Below are 19,146 nucleotides of genomic sequence, written 5' to 3' on the forward strand. Positions count from 1 at the left end.
TCTTCCATCTCTTTTACTGTCTGTCCGTCCCTCTGACAGTATAGTACCCTCTTCTTCATACTGTACATATACAATACATTCTCTTGTCACTGTGTTCTATCTGTGTATTTTGGGGGGGGCTGGCTTTGTACAGGAATTGTGAGCATGTGGGAAAGTCATTGAAATTCCAGCAATTAGTACATGCTAGCTAGGAAAGCATATTTGAGGAAATGCAGGCTAATTGAACAGTTTCCTATACCATCGGATTGAGTTAGTTTTAGTTCTCCATGCATTTTCCTCGTGTATTGTGCTTGTTTCAGTTCCCCCGCAGTAGCTGCTTCTCCTTAGCTTCATAAGTATTGCTTTTACATAAGATTCACTGTATGTTGCTTGTAAAAATAATTGGGAAATGTTTCTTCTTCTCTTCCTTGTCGGCATTCACCTTTTTATATAGCCATTGCTTTTGCCTGGTAGGAGCAAGAGACATTTAACTTTGACCCTGTTGTGCAACCGTTGTCATGGTAACCTGACAGCTGCATGTTCTAAAATATGTTGCCCTTTTGTAATTGGGTGTGGTGAGTAGAATAGAATGATTGAGCCTGACACCTTGGAAATCAAGTTTAAAACAATGAGTTTATATCTGGTTGCTCTTTTTAGTACAGCTACTGTTGGCTTGTGACTCATTCAAAAGACTTCTCTATAGATTTCGTCAGCTTGTAGTCCTAAAACCCAGCAATAATTTACCTCTGGTTCGTTCAGCCATCCTATGGGGAAAATGAATGAGGAAAGAATAGGGTTTTGGGATAAATGCTGAAAATAAGGTCAGAGGTTAACACAGGCTTAGGAGATCTAATACGTTTTGTTCTATGAGATAATAGCAGTACCTTTACCCAATAACATTACCTTTATGAATTATGAAGCCTTTGTTTTTATTATTATATAAATTCTTCTAAATATACAGAAAGTGACGTTAGCTGATGAAGATTATTTAATTACACAAATATATAAGATCTCCTAAGCCTGTGTTTGGAATTTATCCAAAAACCATACAAAAACAACATTTCATTTTCCTCATAGGCTTTGTCCAACGAACTATGGCGGAGTTGGTGCCTACAAAAAGACGCCATTACTATTTCTCTCTATTCTTATACAATTACTAAATAAATAGCCAACATATTAAAACAATTAATAAACAAGTATTACAATTATCTATTTTCATACATACATTTAATCATCTCACAAATACATATAATCATCTCATTATTCAGCTAGTGCTCAATACACAGCAAGAAACAATGTTTAGGCTTTTGTTTATATCCTGTTTCCATTTGGACTGAGCCTCCGTTACCATACCGCATCTGCTACAAGACCATGGTGCTTGCCTACGGAGCTGTGAGGGGAACGGCACCTCCGTACCTTCAGGCTCTGATCAGTCCCTACACCCAATCAAGGACACTGTGTTCATCCACCTCTGGCCTGCTGGCCCCCCTACCTCTGCGGAAGCACAGTTCCCGCTCAGCCCAGTCAAAACTGTTCGCTGCTCTGGCACCCCAATGGTGGAACAAGCTCCCTCACGACGCCAGGACAGTGGAGTCAATCAACACCTTCCGTAGACACCTGAAACCCCACCGCTTTAAGGAATACCTGGGATAGGATAAAGTAATCCTTCTAATCCTTCTTAACAAACACAATACAACAATAGCATAACTACGCTCCTCTTAACTTACTGTTTCTTATAATGTGCTTTACAACTCGCTCACCTTGGAAAAAAAGTTTAAGCCAATGAGTTTATACAGTGATGGAAAAAAGTATTTGATCCCCTGCTGATTTTGTACGTTTGCCCACTGACAAAGAAATGATCAGTCTATAATTTTAATGGTAGGTTTGTTTGAACAGTGAGAGACAGAATAACAACAAAAAAATCCAGAAAAACGCATGTCAAAAATGTTATAAATTGATTTGCATTTTAATGAGGGAAATAAGTATTTGACCCCCTCTCAATCAAAGATTTCTGGCTCCCAGGTGTCTTTTATACAGGTAAGGAGCTGAGATTAAGAGCACTCTTAAAGGGAGTGATCCTAATCTCAGTTTGTTACCTGAATAAAAGACACTTGTCCACAGAAGCAATCAATCAATCGGATTACAAACTCTCCACCATGGCCAAGGCCAAATAGCTCTCCAAGGATGTCAGGGACAAGATTGTAGACCTGCACAAGGCTGGAATGGGCTACAAGACCATCGCCAAGCAGCTTGGTGAGAAGGTGACAACAGTTGGTGCGATTATTCGCAAATGGAAGAAACACAAAAGAACGGTCAATCTCCCTCGGCCTGGGGCTCCATGCAAGATCTCACCTCGTGGAGTTGCAATGATCATGAGAACGGTGAGGAATCGAATCAGCCCAGAACTACATGGGAGGATCTTGTCAATGATCTCAAGGCAGCTGGGATCATAGTCATGAAGAAAACAATTGGTAACACTATGCCGTGAAGGACTGAAATCCTGCAGCGCCCGCAAGGTCCCCCTGCTCAAGAAAGCACATATACATGCCCATCTGAAGTTTGCCAATGAACATCTGAATGATTCAGAGGACAACTGGGTGAAAGTGTTGTGGTCAGATGAGACCAAAATGAAGCTCTTTGGCATCAACTCAACTCGCCGTGTTTGGAGGAGGAGGAATGCTGCCTATGACCCCAAGAACAGCATCCCCACCGTCAAACATGGAGGTGGAAACATTTTGCTTTGGGGGTGTTTTTCTGCAAGGGGACAGGACAACTTCACCGCATCAAAGGGACGATGGACGGGGCCATGTACCGTCAAATCTTGGGTGAGAACCTCCTTCCCTCAGCCAGGGCATTGAAAATTGGTCGTGGATGGGTATTCCAGCATGACAATGACCCAAAACACACGGCCAAGGCAACAAAGGAGTGGCTCAAGAAGAAGCACATTAAGGTCCTGAAGTGGCCTAGCCAGTCTCCAGACCTTAATCCCATAGAAAATCTATGGAGGGAGCTGAAGGTTCGAGTTGTCAAACGTCTGCCTCGAAACCTTAATGACTTGGAGAAGATCTGCGAAGAGGAGTGGGACAAAATCCCTCCTGAGATGTGTGCAAACCTGGTGGCCAACTACAAGAAACATCTGACCTCTGTGATTGCCAACAAGGGTTTTGCCACCAAGTACTAAGTCATGTTTTGCAGAGGGGTCAAATACTTATTTCCCTCATTAAAATGCAAATCAATTTATAACATTTTTGACATGCGTTTTTCTGGATTTTTTTGTTGTTATTCTGTCTCTCACTGTTCAAATAAACCTATTAAAATGATAGACTGATCATTTCTTTGTCAGTGGGCAAACGTACAAAATCGGCAGGGGATCAAATACTTTTTCCCTCACTGTATCTGGTTGCTCTTAGTACAGCTACTGTTGGCTTGTCACTCATTCAACTGACAAGCTAGCGTGAGAACTACATCAGTGAGAGCTCGTGAAAAAAACGCTGGAGCGAGCAGCCCCCTCTGTTGGCTCAAACCCAGCATAACCACACTTCTATAAATATACTGTATGATTAGCTCGAAATTACAAAGTTTAACATATATCTCACATTCTCCTCCTCTTGAAAAATGGTGTCCCGATATTACAACTATACAGATAAATTATACTGTACCTTCAACTACTTGTTGGCATTGTACAGGGAACCCAAAAATGACCAATTCAACTATACCACTTACACTCAGTGGCCAGTTTATTAGGTACACACATCTAGGACCTGGTCGGACACCCCTTTGCCTCTAGAACAGCCTGAATTCTTTGGGGCATGGAAATGTTGCACAATTGGTATCAAAGGGACCTAACATGTGCCAGGAAAACATCCCCCACACCATTACGCCACCAGCCTGTGCCGTTGACAACAGGCAGGATGGGGCCTTGGACTCATGCTGCTTACGCCAAATCCTCACTGCCATCAGCATGATGCAATGGGAACTGGGATTTGTCGGCAGTGCTTGACTTAGTCCGGAGCGTGGTACTGGCACCTCTAATTTTGGCGGAATTGCATACCGTCTCCTCTATAAAACAAAGTAGCCTATCGCCTTCCCAGATTCACACACCGAGGCAAAAAAGGTTGATCAAAGCAGAATGATGGCGAGATCTGCATTGAACGAGTGGAATCACTTCTCCGGTGCAGTGTTCCATCTGGTTTGATCTCTATTTTTTTCTCTATTCTCTGAGCAAAGCTCTCACTTCACTGTGTGAATACATTTGCACTTGGCCTCTGGTTTCTCATCTTGAACTCAAACACTTTTCCAATCACTGGGTCTTTGTGTTGAGCCTCCCGTGTCTCATCTCTGGAGATTGGCTGTACTGTGCTGAGTAGTGTCTCGTTCTTGGATGGCGTTGAATATTATAGAGCTGAACAGTGGAGTAGGCTCTTCTTGCTGCTTTGTGGCACTGGCAGTGTCCTGACTTACTCCCTCTGTACACTGTGTCATGATCGTCTCCGTATCCAATGGCATCCTTGATTGGTTACCTGCGTTTCCATTTGCCTTACCAGATCTTTATGGTGAAGTTGAAATCAGCCAATTCAGCAACCCACCTCTGTCCTGTTGCATTCAACTTAGTGGTGGTCGGCACCACTGCTTTAATTTCTTTACATTCACAACAGTAAGTTAGCAGCTTGCCATAGACTACTTGTAAATCATTTTGTAAATAATGACCTTGTATTTCCTGTTATGGTGAATAAAAGGTTGGCTGCGCAATGTTGTTAGCCAATGTTCTGTTAATTATATGAGCTGGCTGGACAAAGAAAACCATAATTAATTAAGCAGGGCCTAAGAAACATATGACCAATACAATTTATTTTCAAAAGAATAGAATAGCATATTTTGAGTTTAATTTGGACAGAAATGCTGTATTTCTAAAATAGACATACTTTTCCCACACAACTTGAGTGTCACAAACATGTGGAACCAATGTCATATAACAGGAAAGTTTTAAAACAGAGCCCATGTCCTCATTTTTGGGATCCTTTTGGAATTACCTGGATTTCTGCATAAATTGGTCATAACATTTGATCTGATCTTTATCTAAGTCACAACAATAAACAAACACAGTCTAATAACATACACAATAACACATTGCAGTTCATACTAGTCATCCTAAGAATATTGCTGAACTGAAACAGTTTTGTAAAGATGAATGGTCCAGAATTCCTCCTGACCGCTGTGCAGGTCTGATCCACAACTACAGAAAACGTTTGGTTGAGGTTATTGCTGCCAAAGGAGGGTCAACCAGTTATTAAATCCAAGGGTTCACATACTTCACACCGTGTAAACATTCACAGGTCAGGGTGGGAAAAGTATGTGAACCCTTGGATTTAATAACTGGTTGACCCTCCTTTGGCAGAAATAAACTCAACCAAACGTTTTCTGTAGTTGTGGATCAGACCTGCACCATGGTCAGGAGGAATTTTGGACCATTCAGCTTTACAAAACTGTTTCAGTTCAGCAATATTCTTAGGATATCTAGTATGAAATGCTTTCGAGGTCATGCCACAGCATTTTAAATCGGGTTGAGGGCAGGACTCCAGAAGGCGTATTTTCTTCTGTTGAAGCCATTCTGTTGTTGATTTACTTCTGTGTTTTGGGTCGTTGTCATGTTGCATCACCCAACTTCTGTTGAGCTTCAATTTGTGGACAGATAGCCTTGTATTCTCCTGCAAAATGTCTTGATAAACTTAGGAATTAATTTTACCGTCGATGATAGCAAGCTGTCCAGGCCCTGAGGCAGCAAAGCAGCCCCAAACCATGATACTTTACATTTGGGATGAGGTTTTCATGTTGGTGTGCTGTGCCTTTTTTTCTCCACACATAGTGTTGTGTGTTCCTTCCAAACAACTCAACTTTAGTTTAATCTGTCCACTGAATATTTTGCCAGAAGCGCTGTGGAACATCCAGGTGCTCTTTTGCAAACTTCAGATGTGCAGCAATGTTTTTTTTGGAAAGCAGTGCCTTCTTCCGTGGTGTCCTCCCATGAACACCATTCATGTTTAGTGTTTTACGTATCGTAGACTCATCAACAGAGATGTTAGCATGTTCTAGAGATTTCTGTAAGTTAACTGACACTAGGATTCTTCTTAACCTTATTGAACATTCTGCACTGTGCTCTTGCAGTCATCTTTGCAGGGCGGCCACTCCTAGGGAGAGTAGCAACAGTGCTGAACTTTCTCCATTTATAGACAATTTGTCTTACTGTGAACTGATGAACATCAAGGCTTTTAGAGATACTTTTGTAACCCTTTCCAGCTTTATGCAAGTCAACAATTCTAAATCTTAGGTTTTCTGAGATCTCTTTTGTTCGAGGCAGTCCAGTGTCCTTTTGCCCATCTTAATCTTTTATTTTTATTGGCCAGTCTGATATATGGCTTTTTCTTTGCAACTCTGCCTAGAAGGCCAGAATCCCGGAGTCGCCTCTTCACTGTTGACGTTGAGACTGTTGTTTTGCGGGTACTATTTAATGAAGCTGCCAGTTGAGGACTTGTGAGGTGTCTGTTTCTCAAACTAAAAACTGTAATGTACTTGTCCTCTAGCTCAGTTGTGCACCGACGCTTCCCACTCCTCTTTCTATTCTGGTTAGAGCCAGTTTGCGCTGTTCTGTGAAGGGAGTAGTGGCAATTTATCGCATGGAAGAGCCTTCATTTCTCAGGACAAGAATAGACAGACAAGTTTCCGAAGAAAGTTCTATGTTTCTGGCCATTTTGAGCCTGTAATTGAACCCACAAATGCCGATGCTCCAGATACTCAACTAGTCTAAAGAAGGCCAGTCGTATTGCTTATTTAATCAGAACAACAGTTTTCAGCTGTGCTAACATAATTGCAAAAGGGTTTTCTAATGATCAATTAGCCTTTTTAAAATGATAAACTTGGATTAGCTAACACAATGTGCCATTGGAACACAGGAGTGATGGTTGCTGATAATGGGCCTCTGTACACCTATGTAGATATTCCATAAAAAAATCTGCCATTTCCAGCTACAGTAGTCATTTACAGCATTAACAATGTCTACACTGTATTTCTGAACAATTTGATGTTATTTTAAAAATGGACAAAAAATGTGGTTTAAAAAAAAAAAAAAAGGAAGTTTCTAAGTGACCCCAAACTTTTGAACGGTAGTGTATGTATGTTGAGCAATGACAGTGAGTGTGGTGCGCCACTGACTGTTATGGAAACAACAATGGTGGTGTGTGTGTGTGTGTGTGTGTGTGTGTGTGTGTGTGGCGCGGGGAGGGCAGCGCGGAGCGTCTCTCCCTGGCACCAACCATGGCACTGCACTGTGCTCATGGAGGCTTTTCAGATAAACTGCTCTTTCTCTATTTTCTTTTTCTCCATCCATCACACTCTCTATTTTTTCCCCTTTCACTTTCTCTCCTTTTTATCTATTTTCTCTCCCTCTCTTTCTGTCTCTTTCTCTTGCTACACAATGACTGCCATTCACAGGCATTCACCCTGACACTTCATGAAGAACAAAAAAGTACTCTGAAGAAAAACGTGTCTGAAATGCCATGGAAGGCAGTTGGGATTTCTGCTTGACATTCACTCGGACCCAGAGTCAGGTTGCTGTGTTTCCACTGTGGGTTCACTGGTTTCCACCCCCTGTTTGTGGGACATGGGGATGGAGGAGGGAGTGGAGGGGGGGAAACCTGGCCCGGTGCCTGGTAGGAAGAAAGCCAGATGCATGAAGATGGAGACTGGCGAAATATCACTGAGGTCATTACCATAGTTGGGCCATTACACCTTTGGTGGTCTGACAAAGCACACCCCTCACCTGCTTAAAATTCACGAGTTGTGTTAACTCATATGGAGCCTTGATCTGAGTGAGTTTGAAAGATTTAGATCTGAATTGGATGTAGTATGTAGAAAAAGCTAATAATTTTCCTCTGACAATAATTTGTATCTGTTAGCTTCTCTGTTAAAACAGTCCCAGTCAGTGTGGTTTGTCTGTCAGTGTGACAGTCTGAGCTGCCCTTACTGCCCTCATATAATGAATGGGCTAATGTTGTGAATGGCTGGCTGCAGCAGCTGACAGGGGATGTATTGTTGTAGCTCTGTCATCATGGCTGCCAGGGGGGAGACTTGTGGTGTTGTTGTTGTTGTCAGATGTTGTTAAGTGAACCTGACTAGCTAGCTGGCAGCTAGCTGGTGGCTAGCTGGTGTTAGTGCACTTAGCATCATTTGGCTGTGGCTGGAGACTTTTTTGAAGTGCTCTCCCTCAGTCCTCTTGTCCTGAGTGACTCCTCTGAAACAGCGCCCATATATGGTCATGCTTGGGAGAAGCACTGCCTGACTCTGTTATTCAGTTTCTCTCCCCTTCAACGCCAACATTAACTGAGCCCTGCTCTTTTAAATGAATGGAAAAGTTCTCGACCCACCTGACCTCTTTCCTTAATAACACTCAGCCAAAGAAGCTAAAAAAAAAGATAACTTCTAAATAGACTACAAGTTCCCCTATAACCACCACAAGACTTCCTTTGTGTTGTCTAGAAAACGACAACATATCAGACTGCTGAATGCTATGGCTGTAAATACGAGGTTTCCCACACAATGAGCCAGTCTTTTAGCTTCCAAATGTTCTTTAATTGCATAAAACCATCCCGTTTTCAGATACATCTCTTAAGTTATATTTTATCCAAATTTAGACAGCCTTTTACTTTGCTAAATATCAAAACGAAAAATAAGCTCTACCTCCAATGAATTCAGCCCTGTCTCTGACTAACAGCGCTCTCAAATAAACCCAGTTCACGTTTGTCTCTCTCTGCACTGAGCTTCTTTGACATGTACCCTGTTTAAGTTTCCCTCTCTACACTGTCCTGTTTAGGCTCATCGTCTTCCAGGGAATGCTTTGTGACACAACTCTCTTTGGTTGGGTTTGTTACATCAGGTTGTAGTGTAGGAACTTGATTCCTCTCCTTTTTGACCCAGACAGGACAAGCTTAACCCTCAGGAGGTTTGCTGCTGTGTGTCTGCGCGTGTGTGTGTGTGTGTCTGTGTGTGTGTGTCTGTGTGTGTGTGTGTGCGTGTGTGTCTGTGTGTGTGTGTGTGTGTGTGTGTGTGTGTCTGCGTGTGTGGGCTGGCCTTGTGGAATGTTGTGTGTGTGTGTGTGTGTGTGTGTGTCAGGGGAGGGCCAGGGCCGGGCTGTCCTGTGATGTCAGACTACTGCTTCAGAAGAGCTGTCAGATAAATAATGAGAGGGGGAAAGAAGGGGTGGAGGATAGAAGGAGAGAGGGTTTGGATAGGAGAGGGATCTGACCTGGCAGAGAGAGGGAGAGGGAGAGGGGGAGGGGGATGGAGAGGGAGAGGGAGAGGGAGAAAGAAGGGGTGGAGGATAGAAGGAGAGAGGGTTTGGATAGGAGAGGGATCTGACCTGGCAGGGAGAGGGAGAGGGAGAGGGGGAAAGAAGGGGTGGAGGATAGAAGGAGAGAGGGTTTGGATAGGAGAGTGATCTGACCTGGCAGAGGGAAAGTTACAGAGCAGAACATTTTGTACTGGTGTTGGTCAGCTTGTGTACCCCTATTCTCCACTTACAGTGTGTGCACACAAACTGTCAGAACAGGGCCGAATTAGGAGTGATGAATTGGAAGGTGGAGCGAGAGATTTTTTTTCCCCCCCCACAGAACCAAAGAAAAACCACACTTTAAGCCTCACATATGAAGCGATAGAAACCCACAGGAAACGATAATGTCTTTTCAATTCAAGTAACTTTTGACAAAATTACACTTTATTCTACAGGGCACATTTTGACTCAACCTAACAAGTGGTGACGCCTGTTCATAAACATCCTGGGCTGAGGGTGTGGAAGTCTGCTCCCCACATCAGTCAGACGCCACGACATGACACATTAGTATTCAAACCATGAGGTAGCTGGAGAGGAGGAGCCTCTGTGTCTGCCAATCAGCTCCGCCTTAAGCTAGCAACCAACGCCCATCAACACCTTGCCAAAAACCGATGACCTGCCTGGCTGTTGCCATGGTGACCGCCTGTTGTTCCACCCCTCACCGTTGACCGCTGCAGTGCAGTGAAAAGGGGGCAGGATTAGTGGGCTGATACCTCCCATGAATCCTCCCAGTGGTTGCATCTGAAGTCAAGGTCACAAGACTGTGGCTGGCAGGCTGTGTGTGCGCATGTCTACCGTGTAGACTTTTCCATAACGGGCTGTAAGGCGATCCCCTCCAGTGTTGCGGTGTGGTAGTGTCTGGCTGTGGTGTCTGGTGTGATGCTCTCCTCTCCTATATTGGGCCTTTCAGTCGCTTCTCTGTCAGCTGATACACCACAGACCTGCAAACGCGTCAGCACCGCTCTGAGAGGGAGAGGTGGAGCGTGTGTGTGTGACAGATCTGAGAGCAACACACACAGACGTACGTACACACACACACACCTCTGACCGCAGCCTCCTCAGGTTTCGTCCTCACTCGTGTGTGTGTGTGTGTGTGTGTGTGTGCGCGTGCGCGTGCTGGAAGTCAGAAGGGGTGTGTGTCTATTTTTCCGATTGAGACCCCCTCTAAATCAAACAGATCAGACTGCTGAATGCTATGGCTACTAATAATAACACCTCTTGGCTTCTTGTTAACGTGACTCTCTTTGGGATACGAGATATATTATCTGATGGGCTTAGATCACTTTTTCATGTGTGTTTTGGAGGAGAACCGTGAATTTCGATACAGCTGGTTTAAGGTCTCGGTGCAGAAATAGCTAGGTCGTACCAGTCGACAGTGCAAGTGGTGCTCGGCAGTGTCTCAGTAACTTATAGGAATCTCTCTGCCCATACCTACGCCTCATCCGTAGTCTGCCATTAAATAGCTAGCAATGCAAAATGGACTACATGTTTAGAAAGGGGTTTGGCAATAAATCCATTGTGCATGTCTTCTTTTCAAATGCATGCCATGAAAACCATTTCTCTTAGTTACAACTGAAGAAATCTAGTCTTCTCAAATGTATGATGAATTGGGCCCATTGTTCAATGTACCTTTTTCATTTAGAATGCTTTAGGGACACCTTTGTCTACATATAGCTGACTAAATGAACGTGACCCGGTTATTTCATGTTAAATAACAACCACAGCCAGTGCTTTTTGTTCCTAGTGTTAGTAGGCCTATCTGTAGCGATCATAATGTGAGAAGAGACACTTACACAGTCCCAGCCCAGGCCTCACTTATTCTGAATGGCTGGCATTGTGGAGGCACTCTGCATGCTGTCAGTCTATTGGGACCACTGTGTTGACACAACCCAGGCCCTCATATCAAATCCAATTTTATTTTTCACATGCTTCATAAACAATGGGTGTAAACTAGGGCTGTTGCGGTGACCGTGTTACCACCATACCGGCGGTCACGAGTCATGAAGGCAGTCAAATTCCACATGACGGTTTTGTCACGGTAATTTGGCTTCTCCAAGCTCTGATGCTGCTGCTGGTCATTAGTAGCTTACCAAACTTGCTAACTGCCTGGTACTCAGCACTCTATTGTCCCTCTAATCACTCTGACGTCAATGCAAATGTGTTGCAAATGTAATCAAACATTTAATCAAACACTTCATGAGAGCCCATGAGCTCATGTTGCGCAACATTTCTATAAGCTGTGTAATTGCGGGAGAAAACAGAGTGATGGCTGCTAATAAAAAGAGGAGGATTCCATCAGCTTTCTATAGGCTAGGCCTACTATATTTATTTATTTATTTATTTATTTATTTATTTATTTATTTATTTATCAACTTTCCGAATATTAAGCACATTGCTTGTCTTTACAACAGGAGTATAGCCTACCTGGCTGGCATGAAAATAAACCAAGTTCATAGATGACATGTATTTTCTTCCCGCTGACCCTGTTTCCCCTGTTTCGAGACAGGTGCATGATGAATGGTCCTTTCCTATTTATTTTATTATTATTTTATTTTATTTTTTTTTCTCCCCAATTTCGTGGTATCCAATTGGTAGTAGTTCCAATCTTGTCTCATCGCTGCAACTCCCGTACGGACTCGGGAGAGGCGAAGGTCGAGAGCCACATCCCTCCCGGCCAAACCCTCCTTAACCCAGACGACACTGGGCCAAACCCTCCTTAACCCGGACGACACTGGGCCAATTGTGCATCGCCCCATGGGCCTCCCGGTCGCAGCCCGAACCCAGAATCTCTGGTGGCACAGCTAGCACTGCGATGCAGTGCCTTAGACCACTGCGCCACCCGGGAGGCATGACTGGTCCATTCTAAATCCAAACTAATTTCACACATATATAATGTAGTATATGTATGACAAAATTAAACCAAGAATAGTCTGATGGGTGACAATATTAGCCTATCACTTGTGAATGATATATTATCACTAGTGAATAATGCCCAGTGTAAGAAACAATGCCTTTCTTTTGCAGCTTTTTCTAATCATAGTCGCACACCTCATGTAGCCTAGCCCATAGACCTATATGTTTAATATGGTTTGATTCATAACTAAAGTGGCCAAATAACTTCTTCAAATTAAGCACATCAATCTGCTTTAAAGTTACATTAATAACTCTAAATTAAGCATACAGGAAGGCCTGTTTCTTTGTTAACCGCTCAACACAGAATAGCCGCATGTGCGCACTCCCTCAAATCGTTTGGAGAAAATATATTTTATTTTATTCAGCTTCGTTCATTGTATTCTTCATACAATAAAATAATACCACGGAATTCTAAGCAAATCTTGTCTGCTAAATGAACTAGTGTAGCCCACAGCCATATGGCATAGCCACATCAGGACCTAACATAAGGACAACTCAGAGTATGCTATTCTGTTCTTCTGAAATAGACTACATTTCCTTCATATCATGCTTCTTTAGACCTGTCTAAAATAATGGATTTATTGTGAAGGTGTAGGCTATATTACATGGATTTATTAGACTTTAAAAATATCTAATGAATCCATGTGTGGAAGCCAGGAGATACTAAATGTGTTTATATTAATTAACGGTCAATTACCATGAGACCGACAGTTATTTGCTTGACAATCACTGGCTGACAACGTTTTGTGACCGCCACAGCCCTAGTGTAGACTAACAGTGAAAAGCTTACTTACGGGTCCTTTTCTAACAATGCAGAGATTAAGATTGTGCCATGAGGAATAAATACACAGTGAATATCGAATAACAATAACGAGTAAAAAATAACATGGTTATATACAGGCAGTACCAGTATTTACCATATTTACCCTGTTTGGCTGTTTCATGAAAACCTCACCCTCGGGACATTGGGCCGGACTGACTCACCATGTGTTCCTGTTGTGGTTATAAACACAGATTTGAAAAGTAAGTAAAAATAAATAGGGTTGCGTGCTCGGGGGTAGTAGGGGGTACCAGCTTAGTATAGTGTTGTGCCTGCGCTCGTATCCTGAACCGGACTAGTTCACTGTCCCCCCCACCCCCACCCCCACCAACCCCCCACCCCCCTCCTCCCTCCAGTCGTCACTTCAGCCTTGGTAGTTCTGCACTCTGACTGTCCCCCCTCCACCCCTCCTTGGTAGTTCTGCACTCTGACTGTCCCCCCTCCACCCCCCACCCCCTCCTTGGTAGTTCTGCACTCTGACTGTCCCCCCTCCACCCCCCACCCCTCCTTGGTAGTTCTGCACTCTGACTGTCCCCCCTCCACCCCCCACCCCCTCCTTGGTAGTTCTGCACTCTGACTGTCCACCCCCCCCCCCCTCCTTGGTAGTTCTGCACTCTGACTGTCCCCCCTCCCCCCCCCACCCCCTCCTTGGTAGTTCTGCACTCTGACTGTCCCCCCTCCACCCCCCACCCCTCCTTGGTAGTTCTGCACTCTGACTGTCCCCCCTCCACCCCCCACCCCCTCCTTGGTAGTTCTGCACTCTGACTGTCCACCCCCCACCCCCTCCTTGGTAGTTCTGCACTCTGACTGTCCCCCCTCCCCCCCCCACCCCCTCCTTGGTAGTTCTGCACTCTGACTGTCCCCCCTCCACCCCCCACCCCCTCCTTGGTAGTTCTGCACTCTGACTGTCCACCCCCCACCCCCTCCTTGGTAGTTCTGCACTCTGACTGTCCCCCCTCCCCCCCCCCCCCCCTCCTTGGTAGTTCTGCACTCTGACTGTCCACCCCCCACCCCCTCCTTGGTAGTTCTGCACTCTGACTGTCCACCCCCCACCCCCTCCTTGGTAGTTCTGCACTCTGACTGTCCCCCCTCCACCCCCCACCCCCTCCTTGGTAGTTCTGCACTCTGACTGTCCACCCCCACCCCCTCCTTGGTAGTTCTGCACTCTGACTTCTGAGTAGCAATAAAGGAACACCCTCACATTCAAAATGTAGGTCTGTTGCACCTGGCAGAAAAGTGAATTGTCACCACAGATGATATGGAGACATGACACTTTCAGATGTTTTCAAACACCGCAGATTGTTTTCAGACCTCTAGGGTAGTCTGTCAAGACAGAACCACAGCCAATGTCGTGGGATGTGGTTTCATCTTGACATTACTCTACTTTTGAGGTTTGGAAACATCTGACAAAGTTCCATTGACGAGGGAAATGTGCGTTTAAGTTCTAGCACTCTTTGCCATCAAATCTAACTGTCTCTCTCTGTGTCTCTGTGTGTCTGTGTCAGTGCGGGGATGTCGCCCAGGGAAGATCGTGCAGATGTCAGAGGCTGAGGTGAGAGGCCTCTGCATCAAGTCCAGAGAGATCTTCCTCAGCCAGCCCATCCTGTTGGAATTGGAGGCTCCCCTCAAAATCTGTGGTAAGTGGTGATGATGATGAGGATGGTTATGGTGGCTGATGATGAGTTGTCCAGTTCAAGACCTATTATTCATTCATTGGCCTCTGTGGATGGATAGGCTATGGTAGTTAAGTAACACCCCCCCCCCGCCCGCCCGCCCGCCCCTCAGGTGACATCCACGGCCAGTACACAGACCTGCTGCGGCTCTTTGAGTACGGGGGCTTCCCGCCCGAGGCCAACTACCTGTTCCTGGGGGACTACGTGGACCGAGGCAAGCAGTCCCTGGAGACCATCTGTCTACTGCTGGCTTACAAGATCAAATACCCCGAGAACTTCTTCCTCCTCAGGGGCAACCACGAGTGTGCTTCCATAAACCGCATCTATGGCTTCTATGATGAGTGTGAGTGGTATGCACCCTGCACACACACTCTGCACACACACTCACACATCAATACATTGCCTCATGCACTTGTTAGTGTATCATACAAGTAAATAGCCACCCGACACACACGCTAATTCATGTTTATTAGCCATTCAACACATACAGCCTCTGTGACAGGAGTAGAGTTGCAGATGAATACACTTCCACACACTGTCTCACATGAGTCTAGAAGATCCCAGAGGATTGTATGAAGTATATTTCATCTTCATCTCTTAATGTTTCTCTAGGTAAGCGCAGATTCAACATAAAGCTGTGGAAGACATTTACTGACTGCTTCAACTGCCTTCCCATCGCTGCCATCGTAGATGAGAAGATCTTCTGTTGCCATGGAGGTACAGTACAGCTGGAAGAGCTCAAACTCCCTGTCTATGAATGATATGGTTGTTAAAAGAGCTCAGAGTTTTGTCTTGCTCAGAAAGTGAATATGAAGGTTGATGTAGCATTAGAATAATGATTACATACTACATAGGTATTAAATAGTTACAGTATATATAATAACGCAAGCAGGCATTAGACATGAGTCATGACGATGATTAAGTGAAATAAAGACTGAAACGCTCTGTGCACAGCAGTGCCTCTCCTGCTGGTCCTGGCAGGGAAACTAACCTTGAAAGTGTGTGCTGTTTTAATGCGTTTTGGATGACTGAGTGCTGTTGTCTCTGCGCTCCTCTGTCTCCTACCAGGCCTCTCTCCAGACCTGCAGTCTATGGAGCAGATCCGTCGTATCATGAGACCCACAGACGTCCCTGACACCGGTAGGTCCACACACACACAGATGGATGGATGCACATGTACATACACATACACACTGAACAAAAAATATGAACGCAACAATTTTAAAAGCTTTTACTGAGTTATGTATCATATCACGAAATCAGTCAATTGAAATAAATTCATTAGGCTCTAATCTATGGATTTCACATGACTGGGAGAACAGATATGCATCTGTTGGTCACAGATACCTTAAAAGTAGTGGGCCTCACAATGGGCCTCATCACGGTATCTCTGTGCATTCAAATTGTACATATTGTACGCACACACACAGAGATATGTTTTACTGTCCTTTCTGGGACCTTAAATAGATTTCTATTCAGAATCCTATTTCTCCTAAACCTAAACAACCCTTATCCTAACCCTAACTCCTAACCCTAAACAACCGCTTATCCTAACCCTAACTCCTAACCTAAACATAACTCCTAACCTAAACATAACTCCTAACACTAAACAACTCCTAACCTAAACCCAACTCCTAACCTAACCTAAACCTAACCCTAATTGTAACACTAAACCTAAGCCTAAAATAGCCTTTGTCCTTGTGTGGGCCTGCGAAATGTCCCCACAAGGATAGTAATACACACACACACACACACTCCTCTCCAACTCTCCAAGCTGTTTCCAAAAACATGTGCTATATCCTTTAGCGGACAGTAGGGGTCATCCCATGATTGTACTAATTTTGGGCAGTTTAGCTAATTCTTTGTTAGAGTTTCTGATTTTCCAAACCAAATGAATTTTGACATTACCATTTTAGATGAGTTGTTTAAACATCACTTTAATGACTGTACGTGATCAACCCATTGTTATGTCAATACAGTAGACCTATGTATAGTTACATCTAAATAAGGTTCTGAGAATCATTGAATAAGTCCCAGAAAACCCAAGGGATCTAGTATCTGCTCATCAGACCTTTCTAGCAAACATCTCCTTATATGGGGGTGATGTGAACCACTGGACCGTGAGGCCATTTTACACGTCTCGGATCCTGGTGTGTGTGTGTGTGTGTGTGTGTGTGTGTGTGTGTGTGTGTGTTCGTTCCAGGGCTGCTGTGCGATTTGCTGTGGTCGGACCCAGACAAAGATGTTCAGGGTTGGGGGGAGAACGACCGCGGGGTCTCGTTCACGTTTGGGGCCGATGTGGTCAGCAAGTTCCTCAACCGCCACGATCTGGACCTCATCTGCAGAGCCCACCAGGTACTGTAACAATCAACTGACCTGTCATTGTAGTCGAAACAAGACATTAGAGTAGTCCAGTACTAGCAACATAATCCACCCAAACCCTGCTACACACACAATTGACAGCTCCAGTTCCTATAAACCCAAAGTATCAAGTCTTAAAACACTTCTCCATTGCTGTTGAGATACTTAACAACTTTTCTTTTTACTTCTCTGATTACGTTGGTAACCAGTTTATAATAGCAATAAGGCACCTCGGGTTTGTGATATATGCCCAATATACCACGGATAAGGGCTGTGTCCAGGCACTCTGCATTGCGTCGTGCACAAGAACTGCCCTTAGCCGTGGTATATTGGCCATTTAAACATCGGGTGGGTCTAATCCTGAATGCTGATTTGGTTAAAACAGCATTCCAGCCAGTGTCTATTCCACAAGTTACCACCGGCTAAATCTATGACGTTAAAATACCTATTTACTCTGTTCCATCTGACTGCACAATCCACTGTCTCATCAGCCCAGCCAGGCACTTTATAAACTTGATCTCCACTATAAAAAGCATCTAGACATTATCTCACATTTCTTTTAGACTAACAACACCTCCTCAGGCCTTAATGGCTAAGGGCTGTGTCCAGGCACTCCGCGTTGCATCGTGCTTAAGAACAGCCTTTAGCCATATTGGCCATATACCAAACCTCCTCGGGCCTTATTGCTTAATTGTAGCTACACACTGATATAGTTACACTTCATGACTTCGATGGTCCACTCCACTGATGTGCTGACTGTGTGTGTCTCCCCCCACTCCACTGATGTGCTGACTGTGTGTGTCTCCCCCCACTCCACTGATGTGCTGACTGTGTGTCTCCCCCCACTCCACTGATGTGCTGACTGTGTGTGTCTCCCCCCACTCCACTGATGTGCTGACTGTGTGTGTCTCCCCCCACTCCACTGATGTGCTGACTGTGTGTGTCTCCCCCCACTCCACTGATGTGCTGACTGTGTGTGTCTCCCCCCACTCCACTGATGTGCTGACTGTGTGTCTCCCCCCACTCCACTGATGTGCTGACTGTGTGTCTCCCCCCACTCCACTGATGTGCTGACTGTGTGTCTTTCCCAGGTGGTGGAGGACGGCTACGAGTTCTTTGCCAAGCGGCAGCTGGTGACTCTGTTCTCAGCTCCTAACTACTGTGGAGAGTTTGACAACGCCGGCGGTATGATGAGTGTTGACGAGACCCTGATGTGCTCCTTTCAGGTAACGTCACTCATGTAACGTCAGTATAATATCAGTAGTGTCATTGCAACCACTGACAACAGCTATTTTCTGTCTCTACGGAGAATAAGTAGTTTGGTTGTCATTAGGGTAGACTGACTGAGGGTATTCTCAGGATAAGTCCCTAAAGTGTATCATTCTACACACAGACGTTTACTGTTTATTCAATGAGGTACTTGTCAATGCTATGTTGTGATTATCAGCTCTATCACTCTGGAACAGCAGGGGCCAAACAACAACCCTCAGCTTTGATAGAATCCAACACTGTGCAGTATCTTGTCTACTGGTTTTATTGATTAAAGAATCATTTGACAGGTGAAATATGCCTTGGATTGGGATTTAGATGCGTAGTCTTAATGGTCCATGTCCACCGTCACTCTGTAGATCCTGAAGCCGTCTGAGAAGAAGGCCAAGTACCAGTACGGAGGGATGAACTCCGGCCGCCCCATCACCCCGCCCCGCACCGTGGTCCCACCAAAGAAACGGTGAACAAGGAAGAGCGAGAGAGAGAGAGCAGAAGGGAGGGAGATGGAGGGATGTTGTGGATGAGTGACAGTCCCTCATCAGTTTTTCACAATGGAGAAACACTTGGCAGAAATAAATAAACGTAGATAAAACGCAAAGCAAAGTTTTTGATTTGATGACCCCCTGCTCCCCACCTCCGTTGTCTTTTGTTGTCATTTCCCTCTCTGAACTGTTGTCACGCACCGCTCCCCCTGTGTCACCAACCACACCCATTTAAAAAAAAGTTGAGTTTAGGAAACAATGACAACACAA

At 44.7% G+C, this 19,146-nt stretch overlaps 1 protein-coding gene across 2 annotated transcripts in view; it reads left to right on the forward strand.

Annotated features, from left to right (window-relative positions):
* LOC115198169 (serine/threonine-protein phosphatase PP1-beta catalytic subunit) overlaps nt 1-18,992 on the forward strand; it is a 39,315-nt gene extending 20,323 nt beyond the window's left edge. The window contains exons 2-9 of one of the 2 annotated variants that reach the window (XM_029759919.1): nt 13,286-13,294; nt 14,597-14,728; nt 14,877-15,107; nt 15,377-15,481; nt 15,833-15,904; nt 16,968-17,119; nt 18,217-18,351; nt 18,754-18,992. In XM_029759919.1, the coding sequence (XP_029615779.1) occupies nt 13,286-13,294; nt 14,597-14,728; nt 14,877-15,107; nt 15,377-15,481; nt 15,833-15,904; nt 16,968-17,119; nt 18,217-18,351; nt 18,754-18,858 (941 nt within the window). In that variant the 3' untranslated portion in view covers nt 18,859-18,992. The remainder of the gene's footprint in view (nt 1-13,285; nt 13,295-14,596; nt 14,729-14,876; nt 15,108-15,376; nt 15,482-15,832; nt 15,905-16,967; nt 17,120-18,216; nt 18,352-18,753) is intronic. The other variant, XM_029759920.1, reaches the window with a different exon arrangement.
* Nucleotides 18,993-19,146: the final 154 nt, after the last annotated feature.

The sequence above is a fragment of the Salmo trutta genome, chromosome 8, assembly GCF_901001165.1.
Source record: "Salmo trutta chromosome 8, fSalTru1.1, whole genome shotgun sequence".
Classification (NCBI taxonomy): Eukaryota; Metazoa; Chordata; class Actinopteri; order Salmoniformes; family Salmonidae; genus Salmo; species Salmo trutta.